Source organism: Gobio gobio, assembly GCF_949357685.1.
Source record: "Gobio gobio genome assembly, chromosome: 1".
In the NCBI taxonomy this organism is placed as follows: Eukaryota; Metazoa; Chordata; class Actinopteri; order Cypriniformes; family Gobionidae; genus Gobio; species Gobio gobio.
This window is the reverse complement of record NC_137097.1, coordinates 5,403,191-5,426,709: the sequence shown is the minus strand read 5'-3', so window position 1 is coordinate 5,426,709 and position 23,519 is coordinate 5,403,191. Positions and strand designations below refer to the sequence as shown.

The 23,519-nt window shown below is 38.1% G+C and overlaps 1 protein-coding gene across 1 annotated transcript; it reads right to left on the bottom strand.

Annotated features, from left to right (window-relative positions):
• Window positions 1-459: 459 nt before the first annotated feature.
• LOC307129241 (uncharacterized protein) lies at window positions 460-22,802 on the bottom strand. Its single transcript, XM_079821475.1, has 5 exons — window positions 22,735-22,802; window positions 16,221-16,480; window positions 2,775-3,617; window positions 2,255-2,693; window positions 460-973 (listed from the first exon to the last, which is right to left on the bottom strand). The coding sequence occupies exons 2-4, from the start codon at window positions 16,429-16,431 to the stop codon at window positions 2,488-2,490; spliced, it is 1,260 nt and encodes a 419-aa protein (XP_079677601.1). The 5' UTR covers window positions 16,432-16,480; window positions 22,735-22,802; the 3' UTR covers window positions 460-973; window positions 2,255-2,487.
• Between the last annotated feature and the right edge of the window lie 717 nt (window positions 22,803-23,519).

Below are 23,519 nucleotides of genomic sequence, written 5' to 3'. Positions count from 1 at the left end.
GTCAAAAACACCAAATGGACAACTTGACCTGCAGCGAGTGCTGAGCGTTTTTGGTGAAGCATGATCAACTCAAGTATGTCAACTCCAGTTGTGCAATATGTGGATACATAAAACGTTATACCGCATGATTTTGCCAGCAACTGAGAGGATTTTCGTCAGCTGGTATAGCGTATCTTCTCTTTCATTTATATCCATCTCATGCTCCAAAGCCCTGATTACCTTGTTCTGCACTGCTCTGTGTCTGACTGTATACACTGTCGCACATTTTCTCTCTGACTCCGAGTCCTCACTGTTTTTTTCTGCCTTTTTCAAATGAACAACACAGCCGCACCGCGCTGTACTGGATAAACAAACCGCGTCAGTTCCGTCATCGTCATGTCTCGCGCCCCTCTACCAAAAATTCGAATCCACGGTTTTTGCATTCGAATGTGAATTATTTTTGTAAATTCGACGAATATTCAAAATTCTAATTTTTATTTGAAAGCCCTACTGCACACATACACAGATACACAGTCTCTCCAAGGTTGGAGTAGGTGAGCTCTGGTACTGACTAGAAAAAGTTTCCCAAAACATACAGATAGCACGTGCTTTCTCTCAGTGAGAAGTACAGACAATAGTACAGGCAATATTAATACAATTCTTTAGGGTTTTAGTAAAAGGAAATATAAAGTGAAATAACATAAAAATGAAATGAAAGACCGAACCATATTTCATCTCTGGAAGCCGGGCTAAGCACTGTTACTGCACTCCTGTTGAGTTACAGGTGTGTGATGCCTCAAAAATCCAAACACACGACTGCTTGTGCATGTTCTGAAATCAAGCGTTTAGCGACACATCACACATCCCTAGGACAGACCCTCAGTCACCACTCAGAGACCAAATACAAACTTTAGAAAATATAAAGGAAGAAACAAACAATCAGTGGTTCTCTTGATTAAGCAAAATGGCATCGCCCATTGTCCAAATATTAGGGCTGTAATCAACCAAAGAAAATCTTGGTCGACTGAAGTCCTGAAATTTTCGACTAAAAATCGACTAAAGAAAAAAAAACTTAAATGAATAAGCTGCACACTGTGCGCAGTACTTGGTAGCCTTGTTGTCTCCCTAAATTAATTATAAATAAACATAAAAAACTAGTAGGCTATTTGCTGTATATTAAATAGTTTTTGAGCTGATTATTTTGCACTGAAATGAGTCTGACACACGAGTCTGTCGGCTCTGACAGCGTCGCATCACGTGCACCTGCGCAATATCATAGACTATGACTTCCGAAAATATGGCACTATGTGTTGTCAACTAGATATCATCACAATAACTTTTGAGGAATATGCAACATAATTTAGACAATTGTTTTTGTCATATGTATTATAATAACTGACAGACACTCATTTCAGCCGCTCTGTGCAGCTCAAACATATGAGCTCAGCCTAGCTCAGCTTCGCGGCTGAGACACGAATAGACTATTAACTTAAAGCTTTTACTCTTAAACACAAAAGGCACGTCCTCTTTAATAAAAAAAAGGAATATTTATTAAACAAGCCAGATCAAGAGCAGAAAAAACGCTCTCACAATTAAATAAATAATATACAAGAAAACTAGCCTTCTTCAATCTGTCTCTCTCGCCAGCGGGTTGGGCTAATCCAAAATAAGTGAAACAATGGGGGTGTTCTGAAGGCAGACTGTTACCTGTGAAACAGGGGTGCTCTGAAAACACCCCCATTAGCAATTAGTGCTTTCCACCTGATGAAATGAACGCGGCGCGGCAAAACTAATGAAATTAACGTGGCTCGGCAAAACTGATGAAATGAACGCGGCAAAACTGACAGTACAGATCCACTAATAGCGCGGTGTTGTGACGCTTCCCCTCATGTGTATGTTGATGGGCGTTCCTCAAGTTTACCACTTTGAGTGTACGTTTGAGCCAGCGGGGAATGAAACACAAAGGACCAGTGAGACTTCTCTTCGCCAGTGGGTTGGGCTAATCCAAAAGAAGTGAAAACAATGGGGGTGTTCTGAAGGCAGACTGTTACCTGTGAAACAGGGGTGCTCTGAAAACACCCCCATTAGCAATTAGTGCTTTCCACCTGACGAAATGAACGCGGCGCGACAAAACTGATTAAATGAACGCAGCAAAACTGATTAAATGAACGCGGCAAAAAATCGACCAATCAGAATTTTGGTCGAGCCAGAACGTATCGACCAATAATCGACTAATCGACTGGGAGATTACAGCCCTACCAAATATGTAATAGACTTTTTAAATAACTTATTTTTATTAAATCACCTTATTTTTACTACATATTTTAGTAAGAGACATCATTCATGTTTTATTAAGCCATACAAGTCTCACCAGGGAATCCCTTTAAGGTTATCTTTAAATCTGAAACCCTTTCCACAATAATCACATATGAATGGCTACTCTCCAGTGTGAATTCTCATGTGGACTATGAGATCTCCTTTATTTCTCCCTTATTTCTCATGTGCTTGTTATGCAGTGTGAACTCTCATGTGACTGTCAAGGTTTCCTTTATGTGTGAAACTCTTTCCACACTGAGGGCAGGTGTAAGGTTTCACTCCAGTGTGAATTCTCATGTGGACTTTAATATGTCCTTTATCTCTAAAACTCTTTCCACATTGTTGGCAGGTGTAAGGCTTCTCTCCAGTGTGAACTCTCATGTGACCGACAAGGTTTCCTTTATGTGTGAAACTCTTTCCACACTGTTGGCAGGTGTAAGGCTGCTCTCCAGTGTGAACACTCATGTGGGAATCAAGACTTCCTTTTTGGTTGAAACTCTTTCCACACTGTTGGCAGGTGTATGGCTTCTCTCCAGTGTGAATTATCATGTGAACTTTAAGGTTTCCTTTATTTCTGCAACTCTTTCCACACTGTTGGCAGGTGTAAGACTTCTCTCCAGTGTGAATTCTCATGTGGACTTTAATATGTCCTTTATCTCTAAAACTCTTTCCACACTGTTGGCAGGTGTAAGGCTTCTCTCCAGTGTGAATTCTCATGTGGATGTTAAAGGTTCCTTTATATCTGTAACTCTTTCCACACTGTTGGCAGGTGAAAGGCTTTTCTCCAGTGTGAATTCTCATGTGAACTTTAAGGTTTCCTTTATTTCTGAAACTCTTTCCACACTGTTGGCAGGTGAAAGGCTTCTCTCCAGTGTGAACCATCATGTGAACTTTAAGATCTCCTTTATTTCTGCAACTCTTTCCACACCGTCGGCAGGTGTAAGGCTTCTCTCCAGTGTGAATTCTCATGTGGATGTTAAGGGTTCCTTTATATCTGTAACTCTTTCCACACTGTTGGCAGGTGAAAGGCTTCTCTCCAGTGTGAATTCTCATGTGGATGTTAAGGTTTCCTTTAAATCTGAAACTCTTTCCACACTGTTGGCAGGTGAACGGCTTCTCTCCAGTGTGAATTCTCATGTGGATGTTAAGGTTTCCTTTCTTTCTGCAACTCATTCCACACTGTTGGCAGGTGAAATAACATTTAGTTCCTGTCTTTTGAGCTCTTTTTTGTGAGGAAGTCTTTTTAGCCTGTGTCGATCTTTCTCCAGTCATGAAATCATGATGTTTAAGTTCACGACTTGCCTCTTTCAATGCCATGAGATCTAGGGCAAAAACATACATAAAACAATTTAGACATTTAAGCATCAATAGCAGGGTATAGGGTAATATGATATATAACCTATCCTATCCTAGGGACCAGGGCTGGGCAGCTTTGGTCTTGAAGGGCCACTGTCTTGCAGAGTTCAGGGTTTTTCCTGCATTGAAATTTTTTTGGCGGCCGCCAAGACAAATTTGTGTCCTGCCAAAGCCTTATTTGATGAGTTATTGTGATTTATGAGTGATGTAGAATAGATGACTGCTGCACCTGTGATACGGCCGTGTTAACTGAGTGACAGAGAGAACGAGCAGAGAGCTCCTCCCCCGCGCGCGCACACTCTCCCTCTGTCTATGTCTTCTCATATTTCACATATTGGCTCATATTTCACAAGTTAACCAAAATCAAAAGGTCTGAAGACCGAATCCATGTTGCACGTGACGCATTCGGACAATTTTTTCCTTGAATTACCGCTGCGTGTGAACTGCGCTCAAAAAATGTTGACTCTTCTCTTACCAGCTGACATAAACCATACTTTCAATAAACGGGAAAACATTATATTCAGTTATGAAGTGTTTTCTGTATTGACAAATCTTTCGCGATGTTATAACAGACGGGATTCGCACACAACGCGTCTGCTAATGTCCGATTCGCGAACCAATGACTCCTTTGAATCGAATCATTTTAACGACTGGTTAGAACAACTGATCCATCCAACACTGAACTAACGAATCAGTTTATTAATTTACTCAGAACACATCTGAGATGAGAACACAAGTGTGCTTACACAATTTAGCAAGAGTGGGTAGGAAGAATTAGTTTAATCATCCACAGTCATTAAGCTTATTTATGTTGACAATGTGTAGTGAAATATAATTTAGTGTAGACTGGAGTGAGGTGAGACCAGAACAAAGTTGTTAACTAGCTGATCATTTTACTAAATTGTATATGGTAGAAAATTAGGCTATTTGTTCATTTTTTTAATGCTACTTTTTAATATTGATATGATTATGCCAAAACAATTATCAGTAAATAGTGTAAAAATTGAGGATCAAAAGAAACAAGCATCAAGGTAGAGATCATACATAATATAAGATGTCAAAATAAGATAAGCAAAAATCACAAACGGTTTCTTTGCATTTATTTTAAATGTATTGTCAGTATTGTGCTCACAGATCACGTAGGTAGAGTACTTTTTTTACTGTGTGTGTGGATGACCATGTCTGTCAGCCACCACCGAAGACCATTTTTGACCCAGGAAAAACCCTGGAGTTAAGCACGTTCTCCCATCTGTCTGCCAAGGAAGTCCACTCTGAAATGCCAACTGTCCTGTATTAGCTCCGACGTCCTGTATATTAGGCCTAAATGTCCTGTAAGTGACTTTCCTTGACCCATTTATTGAGTGCTATGCTGATCTAACCACTGACGAAGGTGTCGTTTACTCAAGTTTGTTATTATTAATGTAGACACTCGCGCAAAATAGAGCAATCCCGTTGTGATGCTCATGTGTTTGTGGGTTCATTTAAAGTCCTTAAGCTGCGTCATTAACGTAATTTCCATCACGCAGTTAGATGATCCTAGAAGTTGGGAGTTTACTCACAGACATCCAGCTCTCTCTGCACATTTGTCAAGTGTGTGCGCTGAAGTTGAGAGTGATTTAAACACATTCAGATGATAATATTTCATGACGATGAAGACCTGCAATATCATCAAACAGATGTATCATGTTTCATTCCCATGTTCAGGAGCTGTGAAGACTCCGCCCTCTGGGATGGGGAGCAGCAGCTCATTTGCATTGAGACACACAGCTAATGAGACACACAAAACAGCTAACCGAAAAATTGCCATTTTCAAAATGGTATATTAAATTATCTATCAGGAATTTGATCACAGACACACTGGGGACACATGAGACGTATTTTACGTCTTGTAAAAAGGGGCATAATAGGTGCCTTTAAAGGACAACTCAGGCGAAAAATGAACCTAGGGGTAATTAACACGGTTACCGAGTCGATCGTTCTCTGGGATGCGTTTTCATGAAAATCGAATGTAAAGAGTTTTATCTCTAAAAACAGATTAGCTTATGACGCTGGTATATGGGGCACAGAATAAGTCAAATTAAATCGCTAGTTAATACCACTAACAAGGCTCAAAATAGCCTCAAACTAACACGGTAGCATAATGAGGGTCCCTACATACAAACCGAAGCATTGAGAACTTTGTAAGTGTACAAACAGTTTAATAAGAAGATACTTTATAAAGACAGTACATTACGCGTATACAGACAGGAGCCATCTTGGAAAACAGTCTCAACAAGTCGAGCCAAGAACGCTGTGCTAAGCTAAACTTAATTCCTATCAACCAGCTCACTTAGCACAGCGTTCGTGGCTCGACTTGTCGAGACTGTTTTCCAAGATGGCTCCTGTCTCTATACCACTACTGTGTTAGTGCGAGGCTATTTTGAGCCTTGTTAGTGGTTTTAACTAGTGATTTAATTTGACTTATTCTGTGCCCCATATACTAGCGTTATAAGCTAATCTGTTTTTAGAGATAAAACTCTTTACATTCGATTTTCATGAAAACGCATCCCAGAGAACGATCTACTCGGTAACCATGTGTTAATTACCCCAGGTTCATTTTTCCCCGGAGTTGTCCTTTAATATGTAGCAAAACAAAATAGACATGTAATTTTAACATGTTTAACCCTCTCGAGTCGGCCGTCGCGCCGGCGTGATTGGCTTGCTTTTTTTCTTATCAGTGCCAAAGAGAGATAACTCATTCAGGCAAGTGTTATACATCATTATAATCTGTTAAGTTTCTATTTTTTTTAGTAGTCACAATAAAAACTGTTGTGCTTTTTGCTAAATAAGGGAAACAAACATGATTCGCGATCTTTAGCCTCTCTCTCAATGATGTCTAATCTGATTCTCTTCAGAAAATGACCTGTAGCTTAGTGAAATCTTGACACAGACACATGAGATTTATGTCTAAAGAAACGTTGAAATGTCAGGTTTTAAATCATGTAAATCAAAACGAAAACAAATATTCTGTGTTTATGTAATCTGTGTGAAAAGTGGGAGATATCAGTCAACTCATTACTGCCTCATTATCGTTAATGCGGCCGCGCTCATTCAGATTCAAATACAGGCAATCCATGCGTCGACGCCCACACACACACCGACTCATGCAAACACTACTAGCGAAGCTATGGTTCAGATACATCGCTTTGAGTAATAATCCTGGAATAATTCTCCTCACGGAAAGCTGATTCTGTAAGGTAGGCTAAGTTTAAAAGGCTCAGTTAGCATCTGTGAATATTAAATGCAAAAAGACTGTTTAATTATAAATCCTGATGCAACATGACGCAAGACTGTTTAGACAAGATTTATTTGGCCTGTTTTCATTTTGTATAAATTGTATCTTAATTTTAATCAATGTTTTTAAAACGAATTTTGCTTCATATTGACGTTTAAATATAATACCCTATGTTGTTGTTTTTTTTTAGAAAGTTAATTGCTTTCTTTAAACTGATTAATATTAAGATACAATTTATACAAAAAGAAATTCAGTTTAAAGAAAGCAATTAACTTTCTGAAAAAAACAACAACAACAACATAGGGTATAATATTCAAACGTCAATATGAAGCAAAATTCGTTTTAAAAACATTGATTAATATTAAGATACAATTTATACAGAACGAAATTCAATGTTTTTAAAACGAATTTTGCTTCATATTGATGTTTAAATATTATACCCTATGTTTTTGTTTTTTGTTTGTTTTTTATAAAGTTAATTGCTTTCTTTAAACTGAATTTCGTTTTGTATAAATTGTATCTTAATTTTAAATATATTTGATATGATATAACAGACTAATACATATTTTAGTATATTTGATACCAATATAACAGACAATAGCCTTAGCGCTGGCTCATGCATTTCACGTGTTTCTGACTGAAGCTCGAAATGATATTTGAGTATTTTGTGTATTTGATCGTTTACAAATGATTCAGAAAATATTTGCCATTGAAATGACTTTACAAATAAACAATAACTTTATGAATCGGCGAGAATAGTTTTTGTGCGCAAAAAAACCCTAAATAACGACTTATATAGTGTTGACGATTTCAAAACACGGCCTCATGAAGCTTCGAAGCGTTATGAATCAGTGAGTCGAATGAGCAGTTTGGATCGCCAAATTTCAGCAGTTTGGCGGTTTGACACGCGATCCGAATCATGATTCGACTCACTGATTCATTACGCTTCTTTATTACCTTTTAAGGGTCTTGAGAGTGAACCGTGCATTGTGCCAATGGAGGCCTTTCAGAGCCATCAGATTTACACTAAAATATCTTAATTTGTGTTCCGAAGATGAACGGAGGTCTGACGGGTGTCGAACGACATGAGGGTAAGTAATTAATGACAGAATTTTCATTTTTGGGTGAACTAACCCTTTAAGTAAAAAACATTTAGATTTTCCCCCCAAAAAACTATATATATATATATATATATATATATATATATATATATATATATATATATATATATTATATTATTTTTTATTTTTTTTTACTGTTACTGTACTTATCTAGTAAACCTAAAATCTAGTAGGCCAACCTAAAGCTCATTTATTATGCAGCTCATTATTATGCAGGTCTTTGTTTCTCAGGAGTGATCACATTATTATTCATGGTTTGTTCACGCCTACTCGCATAAGGCCTGAGTAAAGAAAAAGTATTTTACAAAATGTAAATGAATATATTGTTTTATGTGAATGAGTAAGCACAATGATTCTCACATGGGTTTATTTTTCTCCATTAGGTCACCTAGTGGGGTTTTGGTTTCCTTGCCACTGTTGCCTCTGGCTTGGCGTGCTCAGTTTGGGGACACTACATTTTTCAACTAAACATCGAAATAAATCTAATTAATAAACTAAATTAACCATTTAAACTAAATTCAGGGTTCTTGCAGGTTTCAGAAAGTCAAATTTAAGACCTTTTTAAGACATTTTAAGACCATAAAGATTGAAATTTAAGACCTATACGAAAATTACCAAAATTATTTAAATCAAAGAAATAATAAAAAAAGCAATGACATTAGTAACCCTCCACAGTCAACAACGTGCCAAATGCCCAAAACCTTAGGCCCAAAATGAAAATAGGCTAAAACAAACTTGCCCTTAAATAGAATAGATTACAAAACAGCATATTAATAGCCTAATAGAGATTGAACAGGGGATGCTCTAGGGAGATAGGATAAACTAGGGATGCACGATTTGGGGAAGATATCTAATTGCGATTATTCTGGTTAAAATGCAATTTTTTTTTTTTTTTTTTTACAAATGAAAAGTGTATGCATATAACATTTTATATATTAATGTTTATATATTAACGAGACTAATAATAATGATTATATTCAATAAATACAAATATTTAACAAAATTAGAAATATTACTATTACAATAACATTTTAATTATAAAAAAATTAAAAATAGAGTATTTAAGAATACATATAACAATATAATAATAATACTAATAAAACTTATATTTTACAGAAAACTTATTTTACAAAAAAAACCTGCTGGGTTACCTGTTAATATGCAGACAGCCTATGACTAAAAATCATTAGAAAGGTCTAAAGATTTATTGTAAAAAATAAAATTAAAAAATAAAGAAATTCTGTGCTTTTTATCCGTGATATAAATTTCTTAAAGTCTATGCATTTAATATGAAATATGAGCCTCTTATGCATCCACTGTGGGGGAAAAACTGTACATTGGTGAAAAACATATGGGTTGTCATATACATTTATTTAGAGTTATAAAGTAATTTTTCATATTTGTTACCCAAACTTTCATTCATACTGGAAGCCAGAGGGCGCCCTCGAGCAGAAACTCCACATTTCCCTCAGAGAAGTAATCCTTAGCCCTAATGTGAAGCTAGCGATGTAGGATAAACTGAAGATAGAAACGCTTTGACTGATGAAACGAAGACAATAAACACGACTGCATCAAGCTATGGTGTATTTGAGTTCTTCAAGCCTTCACTATTGTCATAATAATAAGGTATGCAGTGCTGATTGAGTGCAGACTTTATCACTGTTTAGAATAATAGAAAACAATGCATGTCTGCCTCGTTCTGTCCAGAAAAATACAACGTTATTAAATGTAGACGTATTTTGCGGGCAGGTAATTGCATTTATCACGGGATTTGTAGTTTTATCACCGAGTACGTGTACCAACACCCCCAGAAAGAACTACAACACCCCGAACGAACGCTCTGAGGGCGGCGCAGCAAACACTCTAGAGCTCCGCTTTCGCGATTCGATACTTTTTTGCTACAGTGTAACGTTAATAGCTTTCGGCAGCCGCATTTTCGGAAATTAACGAGGATAAAAAAAATTTAAGACCTAACTAAATTAAATTTAAGACCTCGGGTGAAAATCTGGCCGATTTTAAGACGTTTTAAGGCCTTAAATTAAAAAAAAAATATTTTAGACATTTTAAGACTTTTTAAGACCCCGTGGGAACCCTGTAAATTACTGATCTAATTATTTATCTAAAGCCCACACTGTCACTGTATAATAATTGAAATGAACTGATGACATCAGCGTTTTTTCCAGAATGGCTATACAGCTGAATAAAATTATGCTGCATTATTTTCCTGTTTAACACTGTAAAGCTGCTTTGAAACAATCTACATTGTTAAAAGCGCTATATAAATAAAGTGGACATGACATTGTGAACATGGGCTTGTGAACACATATCTATTGTGTTTTGAAGCCTTCATTTTAAAGGTCCCATGGCATGGCATTTTTCTATTATTTTATAATGTTTCCTGAGCTGTACTTATATTGTTAGTATGACTTTTACATCATAAAATGTCATAATTTAGAAATAAAAGGCATTTTTTCTATACTGCTGTTTGCCCTGTGGCTTGAATGCCCTGCTTCAAGAGGCGTGTCTGCTGTGAGACTTCAGTAAAAACACCCACTGTTGTGATTGGCTGACATCTTTGCATTTTATATGAGCGGAGGGGGCGTGGTTTAACGAGGCACGAGCAGGCACGAGTCTGCCAGAGAGACGGATGGACCGGAGTTCACTTCACATCAGTTCTCAGCATGTCTGAACTGTTTTAGTTACAGCATATACTTTAGGTTATTAGTCTATTTCTAGTCGGAGGGACTGTCACTCATGTCAGAAAGTTAGTAACTTTAGTAAATTATGGATCAGCGCTGACTGGAGACGCGAACCGTTTAGAACGATTCAGTCCGATTTGGTGAACTGATTCGGTTCACTAAAAAGAACTGGTTCAAAAGAAAGATCGTTCGCGAACCGGACATCACTAATGTATCAGAGACTGAGCTCAGCGATTGCTAACAAAGTTATTTATAGTAACTACTGAGTTATGAGAGCGCTGTCAGTCAGCGCGAGTTTATTGTGTTTGTATCTGAGAGTTCTGAATAAACACGAGTCCCAGTCACACCGAGTCCGTCTCTTCGTCATTATTCTACCAACTTTGTAACACATGCAAAGTACCATTACAGCTGTCGAGATGAACGAGCTAAAAGTAAGTGTTGATAATAGCATTATTTTTAAAATAAAATAAAAGCGTCAGTGACGCGCGTTGAGTACACAGCGCAAACAAAGACACAACAGCAGTAATCGGATGTAATCCAGTTTATTGTGGGGCTAGGCTGGCTAGCCCGGATATGCTCACCCTTACCCCCCTTCTGCTTAATCTCACGCCGCGTTTGGTGCCTCCGCTGTGGGCCAGATGCAGTACTGGGGGTCGGGGATGTTGAAGGCCGAGCTTCGGCGTGTGTGAGGTTTATCTCTGCTGATGTTGAGCAGAAACTCATGACTGTATGCAAATTTTAGAACCGATAGACGCGACGAGGACGTACAAAAACACTGACTCACAAGATATAAAACACGAAAACAGCGTTCTGTCTGGAGAGAGAGAAGCCGCATTGTGTGCACGAATAATAAATAATTAGCTACACACCAGAAATCACTGATCACAGATCAGAAGGAACTGAAAAAAGACTTCTGTTTTCATTTGTACATCCAAACACTGAGAAACTGCCAACGTTCACTCGTTCACAAGCAATGATGCAATGATCTCTCGACTCTCGAGCGTTTGCATGGGCGTGCCAGATTCTCTGGGCGGAGGAAAGGGAGGGAACCGTTCCTGCTTGGACGTCAAACCAGGAGACTTCAGGATTGGCTCGTCTGGCCTGTCATTTTCTCAAAGGCAGAGAAAGACAGCAACAACTCGGTTTTACACCGATCAACATTTCTATCCACTTGGGGACAATATTCAGGCTAGGGGAACTCATATTAATGTTGAAAAACCTCATAAAATGAAAATTTCATGCCATGGGACCTTTTTTTGGTTTTTCAAAAATTATGCATAAACAATATTCTCTCAAAAATACAAGCATGTACATACATGTTGCTCTCATATTATGGTAGCCCAGTTTGTGCTGAACACAGTGTAATTACACTTTTGCCATCAATGTGTTTATAAGCAACTGAAAAAAACACAAATGTCAGAGCATGTCAAAACTTCTAAAGGGCCCCAAAACAGCTCAGACTCCTAGGGGTTAACAACACAAACCCATCGTTTCACTTCAGAATGCATTCATTAACCCACAAAGCCATATGGATTACTTTTATAATGGATGTATTTTGGCTTCAAATTTTGAGCTGCCATTTACTGCCACTATAATACTTGGATTAGCCAGGACATTTTTAAAGGGGTCATGAATTGAGAAATCAACTTGAGCTTTTGATTTATAAAAGGTCATGGTAATATAAGAATATCCTGTAAGTTTCGGAGCTGAAAACTTCCTTGTTAGTCAAAGAAAAGCTTTTATTGACAGCAGGCTCAACAAATGCTCAATCTGTGCATGTGCTTCCCTATGACATCAGAGTGCAGTGAAACGCCACCTTGACCGAAGATGACGAACGCCTGATTCTGTAGCCCTGCCTACCGATTCGTGCGTGACATGTAATAGATAAATAACATAGGCCTACGTAAACCGGATCGAACTTCCAAGCAATAAACATGCCGCATAAGATTAATTTGGATTCCAAAATTAGGAATGTGGTTGAACTTTGTTATATTTAATTAAGTTTTATTAAGTTTAAATTAAGTTCCAGCTAACGTGGGTAAGACATTGTGCATTTGTTCATGTCATTTAACTGTGGATTTATTTGTAAACAAGACACTGGTCAAGACTGGATTTTCAGACAGAATGAAATTATAAATCGATGCTGTGCCTTTTAGATCTAACAGGAACGATGCAACACACTTATGCAAGTAAAAAATGTATTATTTTATTAAAGTCTATTGAACGTTCACCGGTTCCCGCCTCCTTCTTCCCACACAAACAAACTTTACTACATAGTCCTTTTACCAAATCCTATGCGGTAGGTTAAACCAGGTTGTGGCAACGAGTGTTGTGTAAAAATGCGCCACTTTGTGCCACCTGGCTTTTTAAAATTGTATTGATCATGGGATGAATACATTTAACATTTCTATTTTCTCATTGTATTAAATTATGACTCTTATGATCACGGCATTATAATATGGTGTTATTATTATATTGTTTATCTCGCGGCTGTCTTCATAGACATGCCAGTCGTGGCAATATATTTTTAACAAAGGTGCTGAGCAAAGGTTGGTTCATAATTTGTTAATATTAATATTTCATTGTTTCTGTTTTATGCACTGCAGGTGGACATTGAATTTTCCAAGATAACAGGTGGAAAAGAAGACATGTTTAACAAGAAATGGGAAGGGAAACAGAGCATGTATACAATAATCTTTTTATACACTATATAAAAATAATAAAAATAATTTAACACACAATTGTGTTAGATGTATACAAAAAGTACACATTAATGTGTTTTGTAACACGTGTGTATTTTCACAACACATATTCTGTGTTGTATTTAACACAACATCTGTTGTCCCGGAGCACACTCAGAACAGGTGTTGAAAACAACAGAGTGAAGAGGTCTTTAACCGCTTTGAACTCATCGTGATCTCTTTGATGATGGATACAGTGTGGGTGTGAGCATGAGCGTACCATGACCCGTGAGCGACTGATTACCATGGAAACTTGAAATTCACATAATCCTGGTACCCCAACTCAATTATACTTGGTGTAGCGCTTTTCATGTTCAGTCACGACTGTCAATGCACTTACGCTAGCTCTCTGCTTGCCTGCTGCGTCACGTGTTCCCTAAGGTAGCGATGTGTTCAAAAACAGAAATTTATTAAGCAAAAGACTGATTTTTTTTAAGGAATTTAACTGAAGTCTGAGTCAAGTCTCAAGTCAAAGTCAATTCTAGTATTTTATTGATATCAAGCAAGTCTCAAGTCCTAACTAGGGGTCGACCGATTATCGGCATGGCCGATTATCACCGCCGATATTAAGCATTTTTATGGTTATCTGTATCGGCCATTTTCAAAACCGATTGGTTATCGGTCTACTTGATCTGTAATAATCAGCATCGGTCCTGAAAAACGCATATAGGTCGACCCCTAGTCCTAACTTAAGTCATGTGACTCAAGTCCCCCACCTCTGGTATGTAGCATTTCTTTACCAGTTTTTTATTTATTTATTTTTATTACATATTTTGACATACAGTGGGAAGAACAAGTATTTAATACACTGCCAATTTTGCAGGTTTGCCCACTTACAGTAATTTTTATCATAGGTACTCTTCAACTGTGAGTGACAGAATCTAAAACAAAAATCCAGAAAATCACATTGTATGATTTTTAAGTAATTAATTTGCATTTTATTGCATTACATAAGTATTTGATACATCAGAAGAGCATAACTTAATATTTGAAACCTACAGAAACCTTTGTTTGCAATTACAGAGATCATACGTTTCCTGTAGTTCTTGCCCAGGTTTGCAGACACTGCAGCAGGGATTTTGGCCCACTCCTCCATACAGACCTTATCCAGATCCTTCAGGCTTCGGGACGTTCAGCTCCCTCCAAAGATTTTCTATTGGGTTCAGGTTTGGAGACTGGCTAGGCCACTCCAGGACCGTGAGATGCTTCTTACGGAGCCACTCCTTAGTTGCCCTGGCTGTGTGTTTCGGGTCGTTTTCTTGCTGGAAGACCCAGCCACGACCCATCTTCAATGCTCTTACTGAGGGAAGGAGGTTGTTGGCCAAGATCTCGCGATTCATGCCCCCATCCATCCTCCCCTCAATATGGTGCAGTCGTCCTGTCCCCTTTGCAGAAAAGCATCCCCAAAGAATGATGTTTGCACCTCCATGCTTCACGGTTGGGATGGTGTTCTTGGGGTTGTACTCGTCCTTCTTCCTCCGAACACGGCGAGTGGAGTTTAGACCAAAAAGCTCTATTTTTGTCACTTCAGACCACATGACCTCCCCCATTCCTCCTCTGGATCATCCAGATGGTCATTGGCTAACTTCAGACGGGCCTGGATGTGCGCTGGCTTGAGAAGGGGGACCTTGCGCAGGATTTGAATCCATGAGGGCGTAGTGTGTTACTAATGGTTTTCTTTGAGACTGTGGTCCCAGCTCTCTTCAGGTCATTGACCAGGTCCAGCCGTGTAGTTCTGGGCTGATCACTCACCTTCCTCATGATCATTGATGCCCCACGAGGTGAGATCTTGCATGGTGCCCCAAAACGAGGGAGATTGACTGTCATCTTGAACTTCCTCCATTTCTAATAATTGTGCCAACAGTTGTTGCCTTCTCACCAAGCTGCTTGCCTATTGTCCTGTAGCCCATCCCAGCCTTGTGCAGGTCTACAATTTTATTTTCAATTTTGATTGAGTGTGTGGACAGGTGTCTTTTATACAGGTAACGAGTTCACACAGGTGCAGTTAATACAGGTAATGAGTGGAGAACAGGAGGGCTTCTTAAAGAAAAACTAACAGGTCTGTGAGAGCTGGAATTCTCACTGGTTGGTAGGTGATCTAATACTTATGTCACGCAATAAAATGCTAATTAATACAATGTGATTTTCTCGATTTTTTTTTAGATTCCGTCTCTCACAGTTGAAGAGTACCTTTGATAAAAATTACAGCCTTCTACATGCTTTGTAAGTAGGCAAACCTGCAAAATCGGCAGTGTATCAAATACTTGTTCTCCGCACTGTAAATAAGCTACCATTGTACACACAGTATGAAATGAACACCCGCCATATTGCTGTAATTTGGGGATATTGCGCAGTGGCTGAATTATTCAGCTTTTAAGAATAAGTCGAAGATATGCAGATTCTCCGGAAATGGGCGGAACTAATGCACAAACGCCATTGTCATTGGTTGGCACTCAATTCTATTAACGTTCCTGTTTTCATTTCAGCAAATCAGTTAGAGCGAAAGCAGACGTGATTAACCCTTGTGCGACCGTATCGTGCATAAGCTTTTCTTGTTATAGAGAGTTATGAGAGGATCTGCGAGCGTGTAGACTTGACGAATGCCAAGTTTACTTCAACCAGCAGGATTGAAGACATCCACAAGACATTCTTCACAAATATCCTTCATTTCTATAGAGCTGGAGATTTTAATAATTATCAAATGAGTGAGTTCAGCTTTGAGAATGAAACCAACCTGTTTGTTCCTCAGTTTCTTTATGTTTCACGCTCAATGTTTCTTCAATCTTCACATCTTCACTCTCCTCTTTCTCTGTTTGTTCCTCAGTTTCTTCAATCTTCACGTCTTCTCTCTCCTCTTTCTCTGTTTGTTCCTCAGTTTCTTCATGTTTCAAACTGAATACATTTTCAATCTTCAGGTCTTCACTCTCCTCTTTAATAAACAGCATTTTTAAAGTAGTGTCACATGGATCTCAGTCACTTCTCCAGGGGTTTTTCCTGTTTAAGAGAATAATTAACAGAAAGAAAAAGAGTGAGTTTCAATCAGCTCTAGTTCAGTATCAGCACAGTCTCAGTAAACCTCAAATCTAGCACTACAAACTAATAAAGAACACAAATTATACAGACACTATATACATACAGGGCTCTAGAGTGCAACCAAAATTTGTAAAGGTGCAACTAAAAATTTACCCAGGTCGCACCTTTGCACCTAATATCCTCTCATCCACTGCCTCTCCACGAACGAAGCCGTAGCGTTTGTTCTCCTTTGACAGAACTATCACTGATTGGTTTAGACCACGATATGATCCAACCATAAGAGACAGAGATGGGGCAGGTCTTTGCCTCTGATTGGCTGTTGTCCAGATATTCCTCTACACCTACACTGCTCTGTGCTGTGTGAAATGAAATTGCGCCCGAGCAGCAGAGAATCAGTTACAGCAATCAGCATCAGCACGACGAACAATAATCAGCATCAGCACGACGAACAATGAAAAGAAACAGACCCATAGAGAGTTTTCATAAAGAAAAGTAGGCCTGTTCCCCACAACACTCTCCTTGGTCAATGCTCCAACAACAGCCCAGACATGGAGATACTTCAGCCACCAGTCTCCCCTAGGGATGGGTCCCGAAACCCGGTATTAAATGAGCCCCGGTGCTAAATTATGAAAGACCGCAGAATAGACAAGCTCTGACGCTATCGGTTCTGCTGTCGGTACTGGAGAAATGAAGAAAATACACTTAATATTTAGTATTGATATATAGACGTTATCTTGCAAATTCTATATCTGCCAGCCGTTTCTATATGAGAATATTAAACAATCTTTCCGTGATGCATTTTTGCTTTTCGCAAATTAGAGAGAGAGAGAGAGAGAGAGAGAGAGAGAGAGATCTACGGCGAGCATATTAATATAATTTTTTTGAGGATTACAAAAAGAAGATATGAGGTAAAACTATTATAAACTAGCCGTGTTCCGTTGAGCGCAACTTCCACTGATTCGTCAGAATCAGTGATTGTTGTAAAAGGCAGTGTCTACTGTTGCTAAAATGCAGGACATGTTTGGTGATACAAAGAGCTATTAAATGCACAATAATCCACGGAAGAGACGCTGTTTCCAACTTCAAGGCGGCTTGTGTGTGTGTGTGTGTGTGTGTGTTGTGTGAAACGGACCAACTTGCACATCATACATTAGACTTTGTGTGCGCATCTAAACAATTATATACACAACAAATAGAATATGGATTGTAGAGTAGTCACTTAAACACAATTTATGTCTTAAATAGGCGTAAATAGTTTGGAGAAATGGGAGAATATGATATTATTAAAGCTGCATTCGGTCTTAAAGGGGCAGCGTCTAATAAACCAGCTGACGATTGGGCCATTAATGTGAATCAAACAACAAAAGGCAAAGAGAAAATATGCACAGCTCTATCAATTCTACAATGAAAACTATGGAGCGTTATTTTACATTTCATTACTTTATTAGATTTCTTTGTAGGCCGTGTTACTTAATGTTAGTAGACCTTCCTTAAATTAAAGTACTGTTGTTTATTTTGTTAATTTGTGTCTTTGTTTTATTGTGTATTTATTTAACATTTGTTTGCACTTGTTCTTATATTGTATCTTATACATATAAAACAAAAAAATGCCTGCACACTGCTCCATTTACCAATATATGTTTTATATTTGTTTTGTTAAAACATTGATATTTTAGATATTTTACTTTTCAGATTATAAAACAATGTTAATTATGTTCTTAATTAGTTTTTTTTATTAAAGGGTGGTTGCATGCGATTTCACCTTTTTAACTTTAGTTAGTGTGTAATGTTGTGGTCAAACATAGTGAGGTCAAAATTCTGGCCGGGTCATAGATATATACATAGTTTCACATTAGTGCCTGCGTGGATCGCTCGAATGAGGATCTATGTATACATATCTATGACCCGGCCGGAATTTTGACCTCACTCACGGGAAGTGATGGCAGTCTGGAGAGCTGAAGCGTTCGTCTGATATGAGGTGAAATTAATTGCATAAATACCATTGGGTTTCTCTCAGAAACCGATCGTTTCGTCTCTTAAGACATCAATGTGTCGTCACAAGCCGCGGGGTTTAATTTGAAGCCTTAGGGGTAAGCAGAAAAACATCACATTTTCGTTTTTGGGTGAACTATCCCTTTAACATAAACACTGCCCCCGCGAACACGCAACAAAGTGGGCGAGGCCACGTCGCAGTCATTACGAAAGAGGGAGAGCTGTTGCAGAACTACAAACTACATTTGGCCATCTAAACAATCTAAGACCATTGCGTTTTTCGGAGGGATGGGCTCCACAGAAGCAGGAAGCAAACGAGCCGTTCAAAGGTCAGTGGAGACAGCGGTGTGGAATAAAGGTGAAATATAAGAAAAATACGGCATTTAAAAAAAAAAGGAGTATTAAGACATGTTATACTGTGCCCCATAAACACAACCAAGCCTAAAAAAAACCCACCGGAACCACCCCTTTAAGAAAAATATAAAAAAAGAACCGATAGGAATACCATTAAAGTACCGGATCAATAAGCAGTATCGTTTGGAGTAGTAATACCGTTAAAACCTTAAAGGGCATATTGCAGGTTAGAGACTCCAGTGAGTCAATGTTTAGAAAAATAATGTAGGAACTAGATTTTCTTTAAAATATACTTTAAAATACACTATTAAGGCTTTTGGAGATGTTTTTGTGAGAACATTTTACTTCAGCATCTAAAAATGCCAAAACCGGACGTGACATAACGAGAGGGAGTGCGGAGAATCTCAGCGATAGGAAAACAATGGATCGCAATGACAGGTCGGACGCTGAGGACATTATAAATGTTTATTAATACTCATATGGCAGACAACAGCCATACAATTATGACACACAATTAGGGACAGACCAGGATTAGACAGAACAACAATTAGAGGATAAATTGAGTTGTTGTGTGAGGAGAAACTGTGGAGAACAGCGGCAGGTGTCTCCGTGAGAGACCAGTGTTCGCTTATATATAAGCTAGCTAACGATATGAACACTGCTCAGATTACAATACTGTACTGATTATTATCATGTCTCAGGCAGTAGCAAAGCTGGTTATTGTCATCTAGTATACTTAACGTTATCAGGAAAAGTCACACTCGTTAATATCCGTCCACACTAAACGTTATGTGATATAACGTCAGCGGTTTCTCATCACGTCGACTGATTTGGTACTTAGCAAATGTTTTAAAAACAAGACTCACGGTGCACAGTTCACGTTTTCTCCGAGCTGCATCTCTGACGGATCCGGGACTGTCACATCCCACACAGGCCGCGGCTTCCGGAACGCACCCGCGAAACAGACCAGTATCGGAATCCATATATATCTTCCGGCAGCGGCTGAACCACAGACAGTGTTATTGTGTTTATCCTTTATTCATTAATTCTGTTATGGGTTTATTTCGTGCCAATTCACCGATAGTGTGTGGATGCGTATGACGTTTGATATTTGAGTGAACTTGAATGTACATACATGGCATGAATAAAATATTTCCATTACCAGCACATAATTCAGAACTTTTTTTCGAAAAAGTGTGAGACTGTATTCATTTGTGTTAATGTACACTTTGTATTCATCAATGTAAACACGACGGCAAAGAAGCATCGCGTGTGGATGTTTATTCATCCTTTAGGCAAGCTACACACTGGTTGCGTGACGCGCGGCTCGAGCCACGCCGAAAGCACATGCTAGAAATAGAACCGAAGCGCATTTTTCACGGCACGCAAGCGTGTTGGAAGCGTTTCCAGGCAAAAAAGCTGTTTGTCATTTTGACACGAATACAAATTAATAAATGACATTAGTCAGGGCACTGATAAGGGAGTCAGCCCATTACTTATAATGTCCTGATCAGTATCCTGACTACTGAACTAGGGAGCTCATTGAGACCATGATTGCGACGCACGCGTGGTCTTTGCTATGTTTAACAGGAATATAGCCCTCCCTGTACGTCACCTAGCAACAGCAGCGCCGCATCAGACACGCTTCTGGTGTGTATAAAGACATAGAAAACGCCACGCTCAAGTCACGTAACCAGTGTGTAGCCGGCTTTACATGAGTATAACAATGTTTGACTCCATCATATCGCTGGGATGATAATCCTCCGGTCTAAAGCACTATACACACCACCGTGTGTTTCGAAGCAGATGCGCGAAGGGAAGTCCCGTTTCTTCACCTGCACAAAACGCCACCATGCTGAATTCCTAACTTTTCTTTTTTAGGAAACCTGTGGACTCAATGTCCTGACAGGCTGGACACAATAATTTAACATGACAATGATAAATTGGAATAGAAAAACTACCGAAAATACACAGACTCTACTGAATACCAACTCATTCTGCACTGAGCCAACGCAGAGCTCGGCCAGCGACTCCCTCTCGTGACGTAATATGACGCGATGTTGAAAAAACGCTTTTTCCAAGCGGCCAACGAAACAGCCACTTTATCTACTAAATTTGTGCTTTTATGTCTTTTTAAAACATTTTAAATCCTGCATTACCTTTTCATATGGTATTTTCATACAAGGTTATATATTAATCTAAAAAAAAATTTAACCTGCAATATGCCCTTTAACGATACCCATCCCTAGTCTCCTTAGGCCCTGGTCTAGAAACCTGCACTCCTGCGAGACGACCACAGGACCTGCACTCCCGCGGATCACGATCAACTGAGATGATAGCTTTTTAGGAATTACGAAAGGAGCACACTTTGCGTGCATTCTGCCACGCCAAACCATGCACGCTTTTGCTTTTACGTTAAATTACTTGATACTGTATCACTGAAAAAAAAAAATCTATTTATACTTTTATGTGGGCGGGAGTGGGACAAAACATGAAGCAAGAAGGTATATGTAAATGTTTTAATTTGGCAGCTCAGTGAAGTAATATTTATATATATAGAGTCAAGCCCAAAATTATTCATACCCTTGGTAAATGTGACCAAAGAAGGCTGTGAAAATAAATCTGCGTTGTTAATCCTTTTGATCTTTTGTTCTAAAAATATATCAAATTATAACCTTTCATTGGACAATAAACATTTTATATGGGGGGGGGGATCTTATTATGAAATAAATGTTTTTCTCTAATACACATTCTTCACAATGAATCATACCCTTTTATTCAATACTTTCTGCCACCTCTTTTTGCCAAGATAACAGAGTCTTCTTCTATAATGGCTGATGAGTTTGGAGAACACCTGAGAAGAGATCAGAGCCCATTCCTTCACACAGAATCTCTCCAGATCCTTCAGATTCACAGATCCATGTTGGTGCTTCTTCTCTTCAGTTCACCCCACTCATCTTCTCAGGGCTCTATGCTTACATTTTTCTTGAGGAGCACTTTTTTAAAATTAGGAGCACAGTCAGAAATTTAGGAGCACTTTCTGATCAATAACACGCATTCCAATTATAACTTTCCCATTACAGGACGATCTTTGGCCCTTTAAATTAATGTCCAGGGGCATTTTTACCATTATAAGAGCAATGTTTTCTAATCTTATTAAATGTATGTATCATCTTTTGTCAATTTCTTCAATTAAAATAGAAAAGTTGTTTTTAAAATGTTAATTTAAACAATACATTCAGTTAGAGCAATAAGACACAATCAGACTTTTACCAATCTAATTAAATCAGCATCAAAAGATCAATCTTTGCACTGTAGAAGTGGCTCAGCAGCTCCATCTGAAGTGCAGTTTAGACACATTTACAGCTCATGGGTAAATAATGTTGTATGAATGTTTTAAATATAAGATTTTGAATTTAGAAAAAGGCTATGTACAAGTTAAACTTAGTTAAAAGATTGATATTTTAAATAAAAAGTCCATGCAAAGTATACATTTGAAAATAAAGCAGCCAGTAGGTGGCGTCAAGTCTTTATGTGCGAGTCATTCATTCAATCGTTCAAACGCAGATTCATTAGAATTGAACCGCTTAGTTTTCACGAAATAAACAGTATTGTGGCTAAAACGCTATTACTTAATATCAACTTGTCTATTTGACTTTTGTACAAGATCAGTATCACATTTGCAATCACGCCAATACTCGGAGCAATAGCGTAACTTTAGGCGCTCTGGCGCTAAACAAAACTGCGTCTGTTACTTTACTCACACAACGTTGATAAGTGTTAGATAAAGCATTGAATAATAAACCATTCGATCTGCGTCGCCTGCACAACTTGTGATTTCTATACTTTTAAACGCTTAAAACACAAACCTTTCTTCAGCAGAATCACAACAGATGCAGGAGCGTGGCGCAGCCTTATGACGTCATATCACCACACCAAAATAAAAGTCCCGTTCACACGCGACAGTCTACAATCACAGACGTGCACACATTCAAATATTACAAGAGATGACAGAAATTCAGAGTTTAATGTATTAGTGAAATACATATTTAAATACATGTTGTTCAAGGATGAGCTGAAAATATTAGGAAACTAGTAAATACTGTTAGACTTTGTTTAAAGGTTAAAACTGTATTGTTTAGGAGAATACCTTTTATATAATATAAATTATATATATATTTATTTATTTATTTATATGTGTGTGTATCAGTACTGAAATGCATAAAAATGTTATGAATTTTCCTGGGGTTTCTCTCTCTCTCCTTATATTAAAAATATGTACATTTAAAGTTAATTTGAGTCTAAAAATACCTGAAAATAGGCATACAGTGTCAAACTAGAGTAAAGTTTGTAAACAAACTTTGAAGTTAGCTTGATAAAGATAGAACTGAAAGTTTGAAAAAGTTAATTTAAAGTTTAAAGGTTTGAAGTTTACAGTTCTTCACAATCGCTATGACAATTTTTTCAATACTAATAATAATAATAATTAGCAATAGGTTAACTATAAAAAGAATATGACATCAACAAACGTTTCAATACATTCAGTTAATTCATGTGGTCACCAAACATGCAGGATTTCATTGCACAGAAAACCTCATAGTCATATAAATAAACATTGATCAATCAATCAATTAACACACCAATAAATACACAC